The following is a 20,942-nucleotide window of genomic DNA, read 5'->3' as shown; positions in this document are numbered from 1 at the left end:
TCTCATGCCCAGGTGCATATGCACCAATAATCACCCATCTCTCTCCATCAACTTTCAGTTATACCCATATCAATCTAGAATTTACTTTCTTACACTCTATCACATACTCCCACCACTCCTGTTTCAGGAGTAGTGCTACTCCTTACCTTGCTCTTGTCCTCTCACTAACCCCTGACTTTACTCCCAAGACATTCCCAAACCACTCTTCCCCCTTACCCTTGAGCTTCGTTTCACTCAGAGCCAAAACTTCTAGGTTCCTTTCCTCAAACATACTACCTATCTCTCCTTTTTTCTCATCTTGGTTACATCCACACAAATTTAGACACCCCAATCTGAGCCTTCGAGGAGGATGAGCACTCCCCGCGTGACTCCTTCTTCTGTTTCCCCTTTTAGAAAGTCAAAATACAAGGAGGGGAGGGTTTCTGGCCCCCCGCTCCCGTCCCATTTAGTCACCTTCTACGACACGTGAGGAATGCGTGGGAAGTATTCTTTCTCCCCTATATATATATATACATATATATATATCTTGAAGTGGATTTAGCAGCAGATGGAACCATGGAAGCGGAAATGAGTCACAGGGTGGAGGAGGGGGAGAATGTTCTAGGAGTGTTGAAGAATGTGTGGAAGGCAAGAACGTTATCTCGCAAGCAAAAATGGGTAAGTTTCGAGGAATACTACGTGTGTGGGCGTTTATGTATATACATGTGTATGTGAGAGGATTAGGCCATTCTTTCATGAGTTTCCTTGTGCTACCTCGCTAATGCGGGAGATACCGACAAAGTATAATGAATATAAATGGGACAGTAATAACAAGTCGTGGTGATGTGAGAAGATGGAGTGAGTATTTTGAAGGTTTTGAATGTGTTGGATGATAGAGTGGCAGCCATAGGGTGTTTTAGTCATGTTGGTGTGGGAAGTGAGAGGGTCAGGGAGAATGGTTTGGTAAAGAGAGAAGAGGTAGTGAAAGCTTTGCGAAAGATGAAAGCTGGCAATGCGTGAGGTTTGGATGGTATTGCAGTGGAATGTATCAAAAAGGGGGGTGACTGTGTTGTTGACTGTTTGGTGAGGATTTTCAATGCATGTATGGCTCATGGTGAAGTGCCTGAGGATTGGCGGAATGCATGCATAGTGCCATTGTACAAAAGCAAAGGGGATAAAGGTGAGTGCTCAAATTACAGAGGTATAAGTTTGTTGAGTATTCTTGGGAAATTGTATGGGAGGGTATTGATTGCGAGGGTGAAAGCATGTACAGAGCATCAGACTGAGGAAGAGCAGTGTGGTCTCAGAAGTGGTAGAGGATGTGTGGATCAGGTGTTTGCTTTGAAGAATGTATGTGAGAAATACTTAGAAAAACAAATGGATTTGTATGTAGCATTTATGGATCTGGAGAAGGCATATGATAAGAGTTGATGGGGATGCTCTGTGGAAGGTAATAAGAATATATGGTGTGGGAGGCAAGTTGCTGGCAGCAGTGTAAAGGTTTTATCGAAGATGTAAGGCACGTGTACGAGTGATAGGAAAGTGATTGGTTCTTAGTGAATGCCGATTTGCAGTAGGGGTGTGATGTCTCCATTGTTGTTTAATTTGTTTATGGATGGGGTTGTTTGGGAGGTGAATGCAAGAGTTTTGGAGAGAGGGGCAAGTATGCAGTCTGTTGTGGATGAGAGACCTTGGGAAGTGAGTCAGCTGTTGTTCGCTGATGATACAGCGCTGATGGCTGATTCCGGTGAGAAACTGCAGAAGCTGGGGACTTAGTTTTGTAAAGTGTGTGAAAGAAAAAAGCTGAGAGTAAATGGGAATAAGAGCAAGGTTATGAGGTACAGTAGGATTGAGGGACAAGGCAACTGGGAGGTAAGTTTGATTGGAGAAAATCTGGAGGAAGTGAAGTGTTTCAGATATCAGGGAGTGGATTTGGCAGTGGATGGAACCATGGAAACGGAAGTGAGTCACAGGATGTGGGAGGGGGCGAAGGTTCTGGGAGCGTTGAAGAATGTGTGGAAGGCGAGAACATTATCTCGGAAAGCAAACATGGGTATGTTTGAAGGATTAGTGGTTCCAACAATGTTATATGGTTGCGAGGCGTTGGCTATAGATAGGGTTGTTCGGAGGAGAATGGATGTGTTGGAAATGAGATATTTGAGGACAATATGTGGTGTCAGGTGGTTTGATCGAATAAGTAATGAAAGGGTAAGAGAGATGTGTGGTAGTAAAAAGAGTGTGGATGAGAGAGCAGAAGAGGGTGTATTGAAATGGTTTGGTCACATGGAGAGAATGAGTGAGGAAAGAACGACAAAGAGAATATACCACATCATTCCAATTCACTCTATTCCTTGCAAGCCTTTCACCCTCCTGCATGTTTAGGCCCCAATCACTCAAAATCTTTTTCACACCATCTCTCCACCTCCAATTTGGTCTCCCACTTCTTGTTCCCTCTACCTCTGACACATATATCCTCTTGGTCATTCTTTACTCACTCATTCTCTCCATGTGACCAAACCATTTCAAAACACCCTCTTCTGCTCTCTCAACCACACATCTCTCTTATGCTATCATTACTTACTTGATCAAAGCACCTCACACCACATATTGTCCTCAAACATCTCATTTCCAGCACATCCACCCTCCTCTGCACAACTCTATCCACAGCCCAGACCTCGAAACCATATAACATTGTTGGAACTACTATTCCTTCAAACATACCCATTTTTGCTCTCCGAGATAATGTTCTCGACTTTCACACATTCTTCAACGCTCCCAGAACTTTTGCCAACCCCCACCCCCCCCAAGATTCATTTCCGCTTCCATGGTTCCATCCGCTGCCAAAGCCACTCCCGGATATCTAACACACTTCACTTCCTCCAGTTTTTCTCCATTCAAACTTACCTCCCAATGGACTTGTCCCTCAACAGTGTACCTAATAACCTTGCCCTTATTCACATTTCCTCTCAGCCTTCTTCATTGACACACTTTACCAAAATCAGTCACCAATTTCTGCAGTCTCTCACACGAATCAGCCACCAGCGCTGTATCATCAGCGACCAGCAACTGACTCACTTCCCAAGGTTTCTCATCCACAACAGACTGCATACTTGCCACTCTTTCCAAAACTCTTGCATTCACCTCCCTAACAACCCCATCCATAAACAAATTAAACAACCATGGAGACATCACACATCCCTGCCGCAAACCTACATTCACTGAGAACCAATCACTTTCCTCTCTTCCGACATGTACACATGCCTTACATCTTCGATAAGAACTTTTCACTGCTTCTAACAACTTGCCTCCCACACCAAATATTCTTAATACCTTCCACAGAGCATCTCTATCAACTCTATCATATGCCTTCTCCAGATCCATAAAAGCTACATACAAATCCATTTGCTTTTCTAAGTATTTCTCGCATACATCCTTCAAAGCAAACACCTGATCCACACATCCTCTACCACTTCTGAAACCACACTGCTCTTCCCCAATCTGATGCTCTGTACACACCTTCACCCACTCAATCAATACCCTCCCATATAATTTCCCAGGAATACTCAACAAACTTATACCTCTGTAATCTGAGCTCTCAGAATTTATAAACATACCAGTACCATAAAAACAAACCTCTAGCAACAAAAAATGAGAAACTGATCTTATAACAACCAGGCTGACCATAGCAGCTATACGAAGTGTGAATTAGATGCAGTCCCAAGGAACTTGAGAATCTCTGTTTCTGGGAGCTGGTAGGATGGTGGCAAAAGCTGGGGGAATTTGCTAACTGGCAGAGAGTTAGAACATAGCAAGCAAAGCTTCTGTGATATAAGAATCAACCCCAATGAGTGAGTGAGACCTATGTTCACCTGCTAATTAAAAGTTTGAGGAAAAACCCTAACGTTGATATTCCCCACGGGGTACCTCATGCTCACACAAGGCAGCCCAGGGAGGGAAGAGTATTAAGTATATTTCTAGCACATTCCATATACAGTCTATACATTTTTCCCAGAACAAATTAGAAACTTACAGCGACTGGACTAAATGGCTAAAAGTTTTTATGGATGAAACCAAGTCAGACAACCATGCAATGTTTTTGACAACTGAAAAGAACAGTAAAGGTGGAATTCCTCTAGTGTAAATATCCAACACCCAAATGGCTGTGCCTTAATCATTTCCACCACAATGGTGCATGAACTTCTTGAATTTGAAGTGGTGGTATTTCATGCCCTTCTTAGTTATTTCTAAAATTTCAGCCAATGCTCTGCCCTAAAAGTGACATTCATCCAAGCATTTCATCTTCTAAGTAATTACCAGATTCTATCTTACTCTACATACACCAGGTGTAAGGACAGACAAAGAATTTTGGGAAAATAAAGTAGTAAATGCTTTCTAAAAGTTTCTTAAAATACATATCAATAATCTGAAAAATAAAACAAAAGAATTCAAACTTGATATCTCTCATTATCATGAAACAAAAAGGTTAAGCAAAGAGTGCAACATGCAAGCCCTGCCTTTGACAAAATCTCGTCACATGAACTCTCAGGTATATACTCTCTGGTCACTGTTCTTTTGGTGTCCTTGAAATAAAGATTACAACATGTTCAAAACCAAGATGTTTCAGAGTTGCTCCCTACCCTACCAAGTTTTGAATATAGTCAAAGGTAATTATGATTACGAAGGCACAAGATACAACCAAATTCCTGGATATTACCACAATTTTCTGAAGTGTTAAATTCATCAACTAGCTCTTTCAGATACTGGGGACGGTCTACTCCTTTCTTCCCTGAACGTCTTTCTAGCTGTTCATCACTGCTGAACATGTTGCTTCACATGGCTCCTAAAAAGACTATAATTCATGAATATCAGATAAGAAAAATCTTATATCACAACAGTAAGCCCTTCATTAACAAGAATATCATCTAATTACTAATCGTATCTTAGCAGGTAGTGTCAGGAGCAAATGAACAATGACCTCACCTGAACATGTCCACTCTTTAGCAATGAAAAATAATGCACTGAGGTCAGAACCTACCCCTTACAACCAAGGCCCATGCACTACTTATATCATTCTTCATATACTGATCCAATTCATTCTGTCCTGCGGATGCTTCTCACCCTCCTGAATGTCCAGGCCCCAGTATCTCAAAGCTTCCTCTACTCCATCTTTCCATCGTGTTCTCCCCTTCTCCCTTTTCCCCCAACTTTACATGGATCTTCTCGGTCAGTCAGTCTTTTCTCATACTCCCCACAAATCTGTTATTTTAGCATAACTTTGATGACCCTCTTAACTGTACTCAATCTTACACACTATCATTTCATAATGATCAACCCACCTCAAACCACATACAGTCCTGGCATTCATTTCTAATACATCTAACTTCTTCTTTTCTTTACATTCAAGCCCCAAGACCATTTTTAACCCTAGAAGAGAATAAACACTCATTTTTCACATGCTCCTTAATGCACCTAAAACCTTGGTGCCCTTTTCTATCTAGTTAATCATTTAAATCCCCATGGTTCTAAGGACAGTTTTATGAGATTTTCTCAACTTCAGGAGAACTAGCACCAACACCAGTGAAAGACACTGGATGCCATAAAGGAGAGTGTGATTATAGGTGAATGTGAGGGCGAGGAAGAGTGTCCCTCGTTCCCCCGCTCCCCCTTCCTAGGTCCTGTTCCCACATGTGCCACCAAATCCACTCTCATTCCCCAGTGAAGAGTGTCTCTACACAAGCATACTTGTACCCTTAACCTTACAGGCATGCGAGTGAATGAGTCTGTCAACAATAATGATAACAATTACAGACAAAAAATATTACATTCTGTATTAGTACAGACACTTTCATTTATGAATTGATCACCTCAGAAGTGCACCTGGACTGATACCATAATCAGTTATTTTTTTGTGTTGATAAACTTGAGGGGACCTGAACAAAACAGCAAAATGGCTGACAATACTGTACTTATAGTCCTGAGTTGGAACACTGCATCCGTAAGCAAGAAGTTATCTGACCTTCCCATAAAGTTAACACAGGGTCCATAGATGTGGTGTGCCTACAGGAATGTAGAATACCTGTTGGGTCACTACTGGTCAATAAAACTGCGTTTTTTACGGTAACTCATGCCCAACATATGTCAAGAAAACTACAGCCCATGTTCCCATTAGTGTTAAGAAGTCTGAAGTCTGTGAAATGCAGTACCATGGTATCAGGGTCTATGCAGGTTAACTCCACAAAAAATATACTAAATTCATATGCAGCAGCAGGCATGCTTAATATAGCAAACCTGCCAGAATGTATCTAATTGCAAAAAAAAAAAAGTTTTTTAAGACTTCTCTATGCTGACAACAGTTGATTCTATTGAGGTTTAGCAATGCCCAGGTGATGTCAAACTTAAGTTTCACTAAGTGACTTTTATTCCTGTTAGCACTGGACATAATCAGAAACAACTTTAATAATAGGGAATTTTAAAGCTAAACACAAATCAATCAGTAATTCCAACCATACCAATCCAAATGGGCAGCAGCTCTTAACACTGATGAATAAACATGATAATGTACAGCTGGTAAGGGGACCTAAAGCTATCTCATATCTATGTTTGGATCCCTGATCTATCCATAGGTTTCAACATCGCACATACTATACTTCATGATATGTGTGATCATTATCCTAGGCTATCCAGTAATAACACTTCTCATACTATCCTCCCTGGGGAAAACTTCAAACAAAAACAGCTCAAAATCCTGATGATCAGCATCAGAATTCTATTTCCCATATGACTAGTCCTACCAGACTACCACTGTGGAAGATTTTCATGATGACCAAGGAGAAACAATTCAGCAAAACTCAGAACCACCGATATGAATTAGGAGGCACATGAACACATCCCAGCCTAACCCAAACAGTGAAAACATCTACTATAATGATCCACAACTTAAGCAATATAGGTCTCTTGTTTTGAGAATCATATTAGCTCACAGGAGATCATGAACATCAGAAAATCTGGAATTATTCTAGTCTACCTTAATAAGTGCCCTGACTGATCTTAGACAATCTAAAAAGGGAACATTTGTTAATTGACTGAACACACATACCTATCAATAGGGCATGGAGAGAAATTAAAAAAAATCAAGGGTAGAATGACTAGTCACGTCTCCCATCCAAACCCTTTGCAAAGAACCAACGAGCTACTTAGCACCTGGGTCTCCATGTCTAGTTAAGCTAAATCTCAAACATGAACACAGAGATAAACTAATCCACTTCATGATGAATAGGGAGCACGATGTCTGCACTTTCCTATTCACTAAAGTTAAACTTGACACAGCACTAATCAAAGGCATAGCTACTTCCCAGGTGAGTACAGTATCATTAGTAAAATCTTAAGGCCCCTCCACAATGTACCTAACAATCCTCTTCTTGAGCTGTACATGAGCTGTGACAGGAGTTCTACCTGCCTTATCATTCCAACACCCAAACCCAATCAACACGATGCCTTATCTAATATTGTTCAAAAGAAAAATCCAAATCATGCTCCTCAAAAATAACTATGAATTTTCTAAATACTACAACTGCACTGAAGAAAAAAAAAATCACAAGATATTCAAAGCTAACTGCAAAGCAAAGTTAATCTAAACAATTATCCAATTCATTACAAGTAAATAAAAAAGGTAGCAAATACACTATTGCTTCCAAAAAATACAATGTGTCATCAGGATATTCTTCAATAAGTGAAGGTGACAACGGGATGCCTTGATCTACCAGTCACTGCTTGGTCCATCGGCTGCATTAGTGAAGAGAGTATAACGGAAGATCTACCATAGATCAATGAAAATTGCATTAGTGCCAAGGAAAGGACAGTTCCAGACTAATAATGAATATTGATCTCTGGGTCACCATGGACAAATATGATGGCCTGTATTTTTTTCCAATATTCAAAAAGGTGGCAAATGTCAACCTATGAAAATTCCACCACATTTTTCTCCCTCTCAGTCATTTTCAACAAACAGATAAGACTGATACCTGTGCAGTCATCACTTCCATTTAAGGATGAATATTTCAATCACCTAATCTTATCTGTCAGCTTTTCCAGAACCCTGAAAATACTTCTTTACTTTAAAACTGCAAAGCCAGAGAGCCATTCAAGATAAAAGTCTGTTTTAGCTCCACAGTGAAACTAGTTATGGGAAACGGCTATCTATGTTTTATATGCTTTAATATACTTCCTGCGTGTCGTAAAAGGTGACTAAAGGGGGCGGGAGTAGGGGCTGGAAACGCCTCCCTCCTTGTATCCAAACTTCTAAAAGGGGAAACAGAAGAAGGAGTCATGCGGGGAGTGCTCATCCTCCTCAAAGGCTCAGATTGGGGTGTCAAAATGTGTGTGGATGTAACCAAGATGAGATTGGTAGTATGTTTGAGGAAAGGAACGTGGATGTTTTGGCTCTGACTGAAACGAAGCTCAAGGTTAAAGGGAAAGAGTGGTTTGGGAATGTCTTGGGAGTTGGTGAGAGGACAAGAGCAAAGGAAGGAGTAGCACTCCTCCTGAAGCAGGAGTTGTGGGAGTATGTGATAGAGTGTAAGAAAGTAAACTCTAGATTGATATGGGTAAAACTGAAAGTGGATGGAGAGAGATGGGTGATTATTGGTGCCTATGCACCTGGTTATGAGAAGAAAGATTATGAGAGGCAAGTGTTTTGGGAGCAGCTGAGTGAGTGTGTTAGCAGCTTTGATGCACAAGACCGGGTTATAGTGATGGGTGATTTGAATGCAATGCAAAGGTGAGTAATGTGGCAGTTGAGGGTATAATTGGTGTATACAGGGTGTTCAGTGTTATAAATGGAAATGGTGAAATGCTTGTGGATTTGTGTGCTGAAATAGAACTTGTTACCAGGAATACCTGGTTTAAAAAGATATACATAGTATATATATATAGTATACATATATATATATATATACTGGTGCGGGGGACGGCGGCGGGGCAAAGTGAATAAATAGATAAATATATATAGGGGAGAAAGAATACTTCCCACGTATTCCCTGCATGTCGTAGAAGGCGACTAAAAGGGAAGGGAGCGGGGGGCTGGAAATCCTCCCCTCTCATTTTTTTTTTAAATTTTCCAAAAGAAGGAACAGAGAAGGGGGCCATATGAGGAAATTCCCTCAAAGGCCCAGTCCTCTGTTCTTAACGCTACCTCGCTAATGCGGGAAATGGCGAATAGTATGAAAAAAAAAAAAAAAAATATATATATGTATGTGAGAAATACTTAGAAAAGCAAATGGATTTGTATGTAGCATTTATGGATCTGGAGAAGGCATATGATAGAGCTGATAGAGATGCTCTGTGGAAGGTATTAAGAATATATGGTGTGGGAGGAAAGTTGTTAGAAGCAGTGAAAAGTTTTTATCGAGGATGTAAGGCATGTGTACGTGTAGGAAGAGAGGAAAGTGATTGGTTCTCAGTGAATGTAGGTTTGCGGCAGGGGTGTGTGATGTCTCCATGGTTGTTTAATTTGTTTATGGATGGGGTTGTTAGGGAGGTAAATGCAAGAGTTTTGGAAAGAGGGGCAAGTATGAAGTCTGTTGGGGATGAGAGAGCTTGGGAAGTGAGTCAGTTGTTGTTCGCTGATGACACAGCGCTGGTGGCTGATTCATGTGTGAAACTGCAGAAGCTGGTGACTGAGTTTGGTAAAGTGTGTGGAAGAAGAAAGTTAAGAGTAAATGTGAATAAGAGCAAGGTTATTAGGTACAGTAGGGTTGAGGGTCAAGTTAATTGGGAGGTGAGTTTGAATGGAGAAAAACTGGAGGAAGTGAAGTGTTTTAGATATCTGGGAGTGGATCTGGCAGCGGATGGAACCATGGAAGCGGAAGTGGATCATAGGGTGGGGGAGGGGGCGAAAATTCTGGGGGCCTTGAAGAATGTGTGGAAGTCGAGAACATTATCTCGGAAAGCAAAAATGGGTATGTTTGAAGGAATAGTGGTTCCAACAATGTTGTATGGTTGCGAGGCGTGGGCTATGGATAGAGTTGTGCGCAGGAGGATGGAAGTGCTGGAAATGAGATGTTTGAGGACAATGTGTGGTGTGAGGTGGTTTGATCGAGTGAGTAACGTAAGGGTAAGAGAGATGTGTGGAAATAAAAAGAGCGTGGTTGAGAGAGCAGAAGAGGGTGTTTTGAAGTGGTTTGGGCACATGGAGAGGATGAGTGAGGAAAGATTGACCAAGAGGATATATGTGTCGGAGGTGGAGGGAACGAGGAGAAGAGGGAGACCAAATTGGAGGTGGAAAGATGGAGTGAAAAAGATTTTGTGTGATCGGGGCCTGAACATGCAGGAGGGTGAAAGGAGGGCAAGGAATAGAGTGAATTGGAGCGATGTGGTATACCGGGGCTGACGTGCTGTCAGTGGATTGAATCAAGGCATGTGAAGCGTCTGGGGTAAACCATGGAAAGCTGTGTAGGTATGTATATTTGCGTGTGTGGACGTATGTATATACATGTGTATGGGGGGGGGGGGGGGTTGGGCCATTTCTTTCGTCTGTTTCCTTGCGCTACCTCGCAAACGCGGGAGACAGCGACAAAGTATAAAAATATATATACATATATATATATATATATATATATATATATATATATATATATATATTTTCTTCTTTTTTTTTTTTTGTTTTGTCGCTGTCTCCCGCGTTTGCGAGGTAGCGCAAGGAAACAGACGAAAGAAATGGCCCAACCTACCCCCTTAAACATGTATTTACATACGTCCACACACGCAAATATACATACCTACACAGCTTTCCATGGTTTACCCCAGACGCTTCACATGCCATGATTGAATCCACTGACAGCACGTCAACCCCAGTATACCACATCGATCCAATTCACTCTATTCCTTGCCCTCCTTTCACCCTCCTGCATGTTCAGGCCCCGATCACACAAAATCTTTTTCACTCCATCTTTCCACCTCCAATTTGGTCTCCCACTTCTCCTCGTTCCCTCCACCTCCGACACATATATCCTCTTGGTCAATCTTTCCTCACTCATTCTCTCCATGTGCCCAAACCATTTCAAAACACCCTCTTCTGCTCTCTCAACCACACTCTTTTTATTTCCACACATCTCTCTTACCCTTACGTTACTTACTCGATCAAACCACCTCACACCACACATTGTCCTCAAACATCTCATTTCCAGCACATCCATCCTCCTGCGCACAACTCTATCCATAGCCAACGCCTCACAACCATACAACATTTTTGGAGCCACTATTCCTTCAAACATACCCATTTTTGTTTTCCGAGATAATGTTCTCGACTTCCACACATTCTTCAAGGCTCCCAGGATTTTCGCCCCCTCCCCCACCCTATGATCCACTTCCGCTTCCATGATTCCATCCGCTGCCAGATCCACTCCCAGATATCTAAAACACTTTACTTCCTCCAGTTTTTCTCCATTCAAACTTACCTCCCAATTGACTTGACCCTCAACCCTACTGTACCTGATAACCTTGCTCTTATTCACATTTACTCTTAACTTTCTTCTTTCACACACTTTACCAAACTCAGTCACCAGCTTCTGCAGTTTCTCACATGAATCAGCCACCAGCGCTGTATCATCAGCGAACAACAACTGACTCACTTCCCAAGCTCTCTCATCCCCAACAGACTTCATACTTGCCCCTCTTTCCAAACTCTTGCATTCACCTCCCTAACAACCCCATCCATAAACAAATTAAACAACCATGGAGACATCACACACCTCTGCCGCAAACCTACATTCACTGAGAAACAATCAATTTCCTCTCTTCCTACACGTACACATGCCTTACATCCTCGATAAAAACTTTTCACTGCTTCTAACAACTTGCCTCCCACACCATATATTCTTAATACCTTCCACAGAGCATCTCTATCAACTCTATCATATGCCTTCTCCAGATCCATAAATGCTACATACAAATCCATTTGCTTTTCTAAGTATTTCACACATACATTCTTCAAAGCAAACACCTGATCCACACATCCTCTACTACTTCTGAAACCACACTGCTCTTCCCCAATCTGATGCTCTGTACATGCCTTCACCCTCTCAATCAATACCCTCCCATATAATTTACCAGGAATACTCAACAAACTTATACCTCTGTAATTTGAGCACTCACTTTTATCCCCTTTGCCTTTGTACAATGGCACTGTGCACGCATTCTGCCAATCCTCAGGCACCTCACCATGAGTCATACATACATTAAATAACCTTACCAACCAGTCAATAATACAGTCACCCCCATTTTTAATAAATTCCACTGCAATACCATCCAAACCTGCTGCCTTGCCGGCTTTCATCTTCCGCAAAGCTTTTACTACCTCTTCTCTGTTTACCAAATCATTTTCGATAACCCTCTCACTTTGCACACCACCTCGACCAAAACACCCTATATCTGCCACTCTATCATCAAACACATTCAACAAACCTTCAAAATACTCACCTCATCTCCTTCTCACATCACCACTACTTGTTATCACCTCTCCATTTGCGCCCTTCACTGAAGTTCCCATTTGCTCCCTTGTCTTACGCACCTTATTTACCTCCTTCCAGAACATCTTTTTTATTCTCCCTAAAATTTAATGATACTCTCTCACCCCAACTCACATTTGCCCTCTTTTTCACCTCTTGCACCTTTCTCTTGACCACCTGCCTCTTTCTTTTATACCTCTCCCACTCATTTGCATTTTTTCCCTGCAAAAATCATTCAAATGCCTCTCTCTTCTCTTTCACTAATAATCTTACTTCTTCATCCCACCACTCACTACCTTTTCTAATCAACCCACCTCCCACGCTTCTCATGCCACAAGCATCTTTTGCGCAAGACATCACTGCTTCCCTAAATACATCCCATTCCTCCCCCACTCCCCTTACCTCCTTTGTTCTCACCTTTTTCCATTCTGTACTCAGTCTCTCCTGGTACTTCCTCACACAAGTCTCCTTCCCAAGCTCACTTACTCTCACCACTCTCTTCACCCCAACATTCTCTCTTCTTTTCTGAAAACCCCCACAAATCTTCACCTTCGCTTCCACAAGATAATGATCAGACATCCCTCCAGTTGCACCTCTCAGCACATTAACATCCAAAAGTCTCTCTTTCATGAGTCTATCAATTAACACGTAATCCAATTACGTTCTCTGGCCATCTCTCCTACTTACATATGTATACTTATGTATATCTCGCTTTTTAAACCAGGTACTCCCAATCACCAGTCCTTTTTCAGCACATAAATCTACAAGCTCTTCACCATTTCCATTTACAACACTGAACACTCCATGTACTCCAATTATTCCCTCAACTGCCACATTACTCACCTTTGCATTCAAATCACCCATCACTATAACCCGGTCCTGTGCATGAAAACCACTAACACACTCATTCAGCTGCACCCAAAACACTTGCCTCTCATGATCTTTCTTCTCATGCCCAGGTGCATATGCACCAATAATCACCCATCTCTCTCCATTAACTTTCAGTTTTACCCATATCAATCTAGAAAAACAAATAGATTTGTATTTAGCATTTATGGATCTGGAGAAGGAATATGATAGAGTTGATAGAGATGCTCTGTGGAAGGTTTTAAGAATATATGGTGTGGGAGGCAAGTTGTTAGAAGCAGTGAAAAGTTTTTATCGAGGATGTAAGGCATGTGTACGTGTAGGAAGAGAAGAAAGTGACTGGTTCTCAGTGAATGTAGGTTTGCGGAAGGGGTGTGTGATGTCTCCATGGTTGTTTAATTTGTTTATGGATGGGGTTGTTAGGGAGCTGAATGCAAGAGTTTTGGAAAGAGGGGCAAGTATGCAGTCTGTTGTGGATGAGAGAGCTTGGGAAGTGAGTCAGTTGTTGTTCGCTGATGATACAGTGCTGGTGGCCGATTCATGTAAGAAACTGCAGAAGCTGGTGACTGAGTTTGGTAAAGTGTGTGAAAGAAGAGAGTTGAGAGTAAATGTGAATAAGAGCAAGGTTATTAGGTACAGTAGGGTTGAGGGTCAAGTCAATTGGGAGATAAGTTTGAATGGAGAAAAGCTGGAGGAAGTGAAGTGTTTTAGATATCTGGGAGTGGATCTGGCAGCAGATGGAACCATGGAAGTGGAAGTGAATCACAGGGTGGGGGAGGGGGCGAAAATTCTGGGAGCCTTGAAGAATGTTTCGAAGTCGAGAACATTATCTCGGAAAGCAAAAATGGGTATGTTTGAAGGAATAGTGGTTCCAACAATGTTGTATGGTTGTGAGGCGTGGGCTATGGATAGAGTTGTGCGCAGGAGGGTGGATGTGCTGGAAATGAGATGTTTGAGGACAATATGTGGTGTGAGGTGGTTTGATCGAGTAAGTAATGTAAGGATGAGAGAGATGTGTGGAAATAAAAAGAGTGTGGTTGAGAGAGCAGAAGAGGGTGTTTTGAAATGGTTTGGTCACATGGAGAGAATGAGTGGGGAAAGATTGACCAAGAGGATATATGTGTCGGAGGTGGAGGGAATGAGGAGAAGTGGGAGACCAAACTGGAGGTGGAAAGATGGAGTGAAAAAGATTCTGAGTGATCGGGGCCTGAACACGCAGGAGGGTGAAAGGCGTGCAAGGAATAGAGTGAATTGGAACAATGTGGTATACCGGGGTCGATGTGCTGTCAATGGATTGAACCAGGGCATGTGAAGCATCTGGGATAAACCATGGAAAGTGTGTGGGGCCTGGATGTGGAAAGGAAGCTGTGGTTTCGGTGCATTATTACATGACAGCTAGAGACTAAGTGTGAACGAATGGGGCCTTTGGTGTCTTTTTCTACCGCTACCTTGCACACATGAGGGGGGGAGGGGGTTGTTATTCCATGTGTGGCGACGTGGCGATGGGAACAAATAAAGGCAGACAGTATGAATTACATACATGTGTATATATGTATATGTCTGTGTGTCTATATATATGTGTACATTGAAATGTATAGGTATGTATATTTGTATGTGTGGACGTCTATGTATATACATGTGTATGTGGGCGGGTTGGGCCATTCTTTCGTCTGTTTCCTTGCGCTACCTCACTAACGCGGGAGACAGCGACAAAGCAAAATGAATATAAAATAAATATATAGTATATATATAGTTGTGCGCAGGAGGGTGGATGTGCTGGATATGAGATGTTTGAGGACAATATGTGTGTGAGGTGGTTTGATCGAGTAAGTAATAATAGGGATAAGAGAGAGGTGTGGTAATAAAAAGACTGTGGTTGAGAGACCAGAAGAGGATGTTTTGAAGTGATTTGGTCACATGGAGAGAATGAGTGAGGAAAGATTGACCAAGAGGATATATGTGTCAGAGGTGGAGGGAACGAGGAGAAGTGGGAGACCAAATTGGAGGTTGAAAGATGGAGTGAAAAAGATTTTGAGTGATCGGGGCCTGAACATGCAGGAGGGTGAAAGGCGTGCAAGGAATAGAGTGAATTGGAACGATGTGGTATACCAGGGTCGACGTGCTGTCAATGGATTGAACCAGGGCATGTGAAGCGTCTGGGGTAAACCATGGAAAGTTCTGTGGGGCCTGGATGTGGAAAGGGAGCTGTGGGTTCGGTGCATTATTACATGACAGCTTGAGACTGAGTGTGAACGAATGGGCCTTTGTTGTCATTTCCTAGCACTACCTCGCACACATGAGGGGGGAGGGGGTTGTTATTTCATGTGTGGCGAGGTGGCGATGGGAATGAATAAAGGCAGACAGTATGAATTATGTACATGTGTATATATGTATAAGTCTGTGTGTGTGTATATATATATGTATACCTTGAGATGTATAGCTATGTATATTTGCGTGTGTGGACGTGTATATATATACATGTGTATGTGGGTGGGTTGGGCCATTCTTTCGTCTGTTTCCTTGTGCTCCCTTGCTAACACGGGAGACAGCGACAAAGCAAAATAAGTAAATAACATAGTATACGTAAGTGAGTAGGAGAGATGGCCGGAAGGCATTATTGGATTACATGTTAATTGATAAGCATGTAAAAGAGAGACTTTTAGATGTTGATGTGCTGAAAGCGGCAGCTGGAGGATGTCTGATCACTATGTTGTGGAGGTGAAGGTGAAGATTTGTTGAGGTTTTCAGAAAAGAAGAGAGAATATCAGGGAGAAGAGAGTGGTGAGAGTAACTGGGCTTAGAAAGGGGATTTGTGAGGAAGTACCACGAAAGAATGAATGCAGAATGGCAAAAGGTGAGCAAAAGACATAAGGGGAGTGGGGGAAGAATGGTGTGTATTTAGGGAAGCAGTAATGGCTTGCACAAAAGATGCATGTAGCATGAGAAAGGTGAGAGGTGCGTAGATTAGAAAGGGTAGTGAGTGGTGGGATGAAGTAAGAATGTTAGTGAAAGGAAAGAGAGAGGTGTTTGGACATTTTGCAGGGAAATAGTGCAAATGACCGGGAGATGTATAAAAGAAAGTGGCAGGAGGTTAAGAGAAAGGTGCAAGAGGTGAAAAAGAGGGCAAATGAGATTGGGGTGAGAGAGTATCAATAATTTCAGGGAGAATAAAAGATGTTTTGGAAGGAGGTAAATAACGTGCATAAGATGAGAACAAATGGGAACATCGGTGAAGGGGGCAAATGGGGAGGTAATAACAAGTAGTAATGAAGTGAGGAGATGGAGTGAGTATTTTGAAGGTTTGATGAATGTGTTTGATGATAGAATGGCAGATATAGGGTGTTTTAAAATATTAATAGAACTCAAAAAACCTTAACTACAGGCCAAAATGACAACACAAAATACCTGACTGTTAAACTCATCTCCTGCTAAGGATAGCATTGTCATGTTTGGTTACAAGCTGCACTACATTGGAGCAACTTTATGAGCATCACTGAATTATTTTAACTAAATCTACGAATTCAAAGATTATAGAAAAAAGGCATGTATTATGCATTCTGTTGGGGGTGGGAGGCCTCAGAGGTGAGTCAGTTGTTGCATGCTGAAGACAGCACTGGTGGCAGATTCCAGAGAGAACCAGTAGAAGATGGTGTCTGAGTTTGGGATAGTGTTTGCAAGGAAGAAACTAGGAGTAAATGTGAATAAAAGCATGGTTATTAGGTTTAGCAGTGCAAAGAGACAGATTAGTTGGTGGGGTGTGAGTATGAAGAGAAAAAACTTTAAGTGAAGTTTTTATATACATGTAAGTGGACATGGTAGGGAATGGAACCACTGAAGCTCAGGGGAGGGTGAAGGTACTGGGAGCAACGAGGAATGTTTGGAAAGATAGGTCACTACCTTGGAGGGCAAAAATGTTTTATGTCTGAAGGTACATTTGTCCTGACAGTGTTGTACGGATGTGAGGCATGGGATACATATGAGAATGTATGGAAGAAGATGAATCTGTTGGAAATGAAAAGTTGAAGACAAAATGGAAAGTGAGGAGGGTTGGTCGAGGAAGAAGTAATAGCAAAAAAGAGTAATAAGACTAGTTGCAACAGTAGAAGAGGGTGTGCTGAAATACTTTAGGTATATGAAAAGAAGGAGTGAGGAGAGGTTAAAAGAAAGAATTTGTGTCTCAAAAGTAGAGGGGACAAAGAGGAGAAGACCTAATTAAAAACTGAATATTTTATGACTGAAGGTCATCTGTCCTAACAGTGTTGTGCAGATACGAGGCATGGGATACATATGAGAATGTATGGAAGAAGATGAATATGTTCGAATGAAAAGCTAAGGACAAAATGGAGAGAGGGTTAATCAAGGAAGAAATAACAGGGTTAAAGAGAGGTGCAGTAATAAGACTGTAAGACTGTGATTGAAAGAGTAATAGAGGGTGTGCTGAAACAGTTTATGCATATGAAAAGAATGAGTGATAAGAGGTCAACAAAGAGGAATTGTGTCTCAAAAGTATAGGGGACAAAGAGGAGGAGACCAAATTGGAGACAGAAGGATGGAATAAATAAGACTATTGGTCCCTGGAGCCTGATCATGCAAGGAGGTGCAGCAATGTATTAAACAAAAGGCTAAATGCTGTCAGAGAAGAAAACCATGGTATATGAATATAAAGCAACTGGGAGAAACCATGGAAAGATCTGTGTGGCCTGGTTGTGGATAGAGAGCTATGATTTCAATGTATTACACATGACAGCTGGAGAATGGATGTGGTGAATGAGGCCTATCCTTTGTCTACTGCTGGTGTTACCACACTTATACAGGAAATGGTGAAAAAGTACTATAATAGTAAAGCAATAAATCATGATAAAGTATGATTGCTCAAGGGAGGTCAGCAAGGGCTTTCATAGGTTCTGCCAATTTTTTTACAAATGTATCACCTACCTTTACTTTGACTAAACCCACACATTTCTATACAAACTTAGTTACCTTATGTGCATTCATTCAACAAAACATAATGCTCCTTATCATCCTCTGCAAGTAATTCTATAGCGATGATGAACTCTATAAAGGATTTAAAAGTAACCACCTCCCAATGCTAGTTTCAGTGCAGAGCTAAACTGATAAATCCCCAGCCATCATACTACCCACTGCTGTTGCACACTAACATGGCCACTGCTTTTCATTGTACTTCAGAATGTAGAATCTTAACACTGATGATGCAAAATTTAAAGAAGTCTAAAGTAGAAGTAACTTCCTGGAACTGCCATGGGGATGGTTATTTCACAGACTAAGAAACAAACTTGCCTCATGTCATCACAGAAAGGGAAAGAATGCATCTAACAGCCATGAAGGGCAAACATTCTTATCAAGTTACAGTGGATATCACGATGTTTTAAGGCATCTAGTATAAATGATGCAGAAGTTCAATGAAAAGGCAGTAAGTTTGTTTATGGAAATATTCCAGGTCATAATCCAAACAAACAACATAACAAAAGTACAGGTGCTGTTTACAGAGTTCCTGGTTGAAATTAAGTTCGATTAAATGCATCCAAGACCAATGACTTAAGATTTTTCCCATCATAAACATGATCGCCGTTAACAATAACATTAAACTTTTAAAATCTTAAGTTTTCTACTGGTCACCCTCTTGGACTTCCTTGACAAGAATTACAATTCCTACTGCCTTTTCTGTTCACATTAGTCATCTTCCTGGACCCCTTGGTATGAAGTACAAATCCCACTTCTGCTGTTCAAAATGTTGACAGGTATGTGACACTAACATTATCTAACAAAGTCAATACCTAATACTAACTGAGCTGTGAAGTCATTACAAACAATTACCCAAATCGGTTAGCTGTTAATACTAATTGGTGTTCTAGGATTTTCTTCATAGTTTATGAACACTACTGTTAAGTGTTCTAAGTTAAGCACTAAAGCACTACAGAGTCAAGAGAGATCATGAAGGATGTAGTCAATTTTCACACTTATGTGCCATGTCTCCCGACCTCGAGGCCACAACTACCGCCCAAATACCTTGATGTTGATGTATTAGGGAAAGTAACGATTTAAGTAGGTCCACATCATAATGAATACCTAAATAATGCAAAACGTATATTGCCACGAACGGGAGCCATGAGTTGAACTTCCTCGTTCAATATACTTTCATTCTAATCAAACGGTAGTTCTAAGCAATTCATATTCTCATATCTCTGACAATACCTCAGCACCATAAAAAAAAATTTCTGGAGCAATGGAAAAGACCTTAATCATGGTATCGTGCACGAAAACTTGAGAATCTTCGCTTTAAAATGACTCTATGATTCACTCCTCTAATATTACTGCATTGCGAAACCCATGACAACTTCCTCGGGCATCAAAACACGAGTACCATTACAATCTGGTATTCCTCATATTCGTATAAATATTTTTTCCCCGTTGGCAAGAATGGCAATCATGGATGCTCACTCCCTGACAAACATGGTAGGCTTCAACTTCCAAAGGAACGCGTTAATAAGCTGAATATTTTCATTCGTAATCTACTAACGCCTCAAAGATACACAGGGCAATAATACAAATACCAACACACCAAATGTCATCAACATTACCGAAAGCAAAACTGACCGTGAGAGTCATCCTAGCAGTCTTGTGTTGTTCGTCTGGTTGTCTGACCGTCCGACTCCGACTGACATGTGTTTCATCCACATGAACAACTTGTAACTGACTTAGAAAAAATAACATAAAATAATATAAAAATAAGAAAAAATAAATATAAATCAAATTTTTACCTTATGTTGAAAAGCTTCTGAAAGTTAATCATACTTCATGTAATCGAGATTTTCCTTTCAGGTTCTTATAACCTGCTATGCACCAATATGAATATAATATAAATCTGTCATTATTGATTGATGAGATGGGGAGTAGATGCCAAAAGGTGAAGGTATGATAATCATGTTGTATATGGATTTTCATGCCAGTCTTGTTATCAGTCTGAAAACGTAATCATTAACTTGGACTCCCAACCAAAACCCCGAGAATTTATGAGAACTTTTGATATTTAAGGGTTAAATCAAACAGTTCCCTTAAAACTATCCCAGTGCCTAGCACTGTACTTGAGAGTTTTATAGTTTATATTGAACAAATAATTGGAATATAAATGATACATGTGACTAAAAATCTTCATGTAGTCTGAAATACATCAATTTTCAGGTACGTAACACTGATAATGAATGGTACTATGTGTAAAAATGTGGACTACTACAGAAATTACTCCACGCTCAGTATATGAAGAGGAATTTCCGTTAAAAGATCTGTAATTAAATCGTCAAATCTAGCCTCTTATGGCGCAGCATACCTTCAAATAATTTCAAAAGACAGGTTTTTTTCATTTTCTCGTAAATTTGTAATTACTTTCTCTTCTCTTCTTTTTCCCTTTCATAAATTTCCGTATATTTCAGGTAAAGCCCGACCTTAATGTGTACTTTTGTCCGTGACTGGAACCTTTAACATTAAAAAAGGAAAATGGGGCTCAGTAGCAGGGAACCAAGGCAATGTGGTGGAAGATTATGTTATAGCAACATGTGTACATTTATCTTCAGACAC

At 41.0% G+C, this 20,942-nt stretch overlaps 1 protein-coding gene across 2 annotated transcripts in view; it reads right to left on the bottom strand.

The window, feature by feature from the left end:
- Positions 1 to 20,035, bottom strand: part of LOC139761956 (armadillo repeat-containing protein 7) — a 174,342-nt gene extending 154,307 nt beyond the window's left edge. Inside the window, exons 1-2 of one of the 2 annotated variants that reach the window (XR_011715651.1) lie at positions 19,965 to 20,035; positions 4,694 to 4,819 (exon numbers count right to left, since the gene is read on the bottom strand). Coding sequence is in view for 1 of the 2 variants with exons in the window: in XM_071686667.1 (XP_071542768.1) it covers positions 4,694 to 4,802 (109 nt within the window). In the remaining variant the exon portion in view is untranslated. Of the gene's footprint in view, positions 1 to 4,693; positions 4,820 to 19,948 lie in introns of both variants that reach the window. The other variant, XM_071686667.1, reaches the window with a different exon arrangement.
- Between the last annotated feature and the right edge of the window lie 907 nt (positions 20,036 to 20,942).

Source organism: Panulirus ornatus, chromosome 42, assembly GCF_036320965.1.
Source record: "Panulirus ornatus isolate Po-2019 chromosome 42, ASM3632096v1, whole genome shotgun sequence".
Taxonomy (NCBI): domain Eukaryota; kingdom Metazoa; phylum Arthropoda; class Malacostraca; order Decapoda; family Palinuridae; genus Panulirus; species Panulirus ornatus.
Note: the sequence above shows the minus strand (reverse complement) of the source record. Positions and strands in the feature narration are given on the sequence as shown.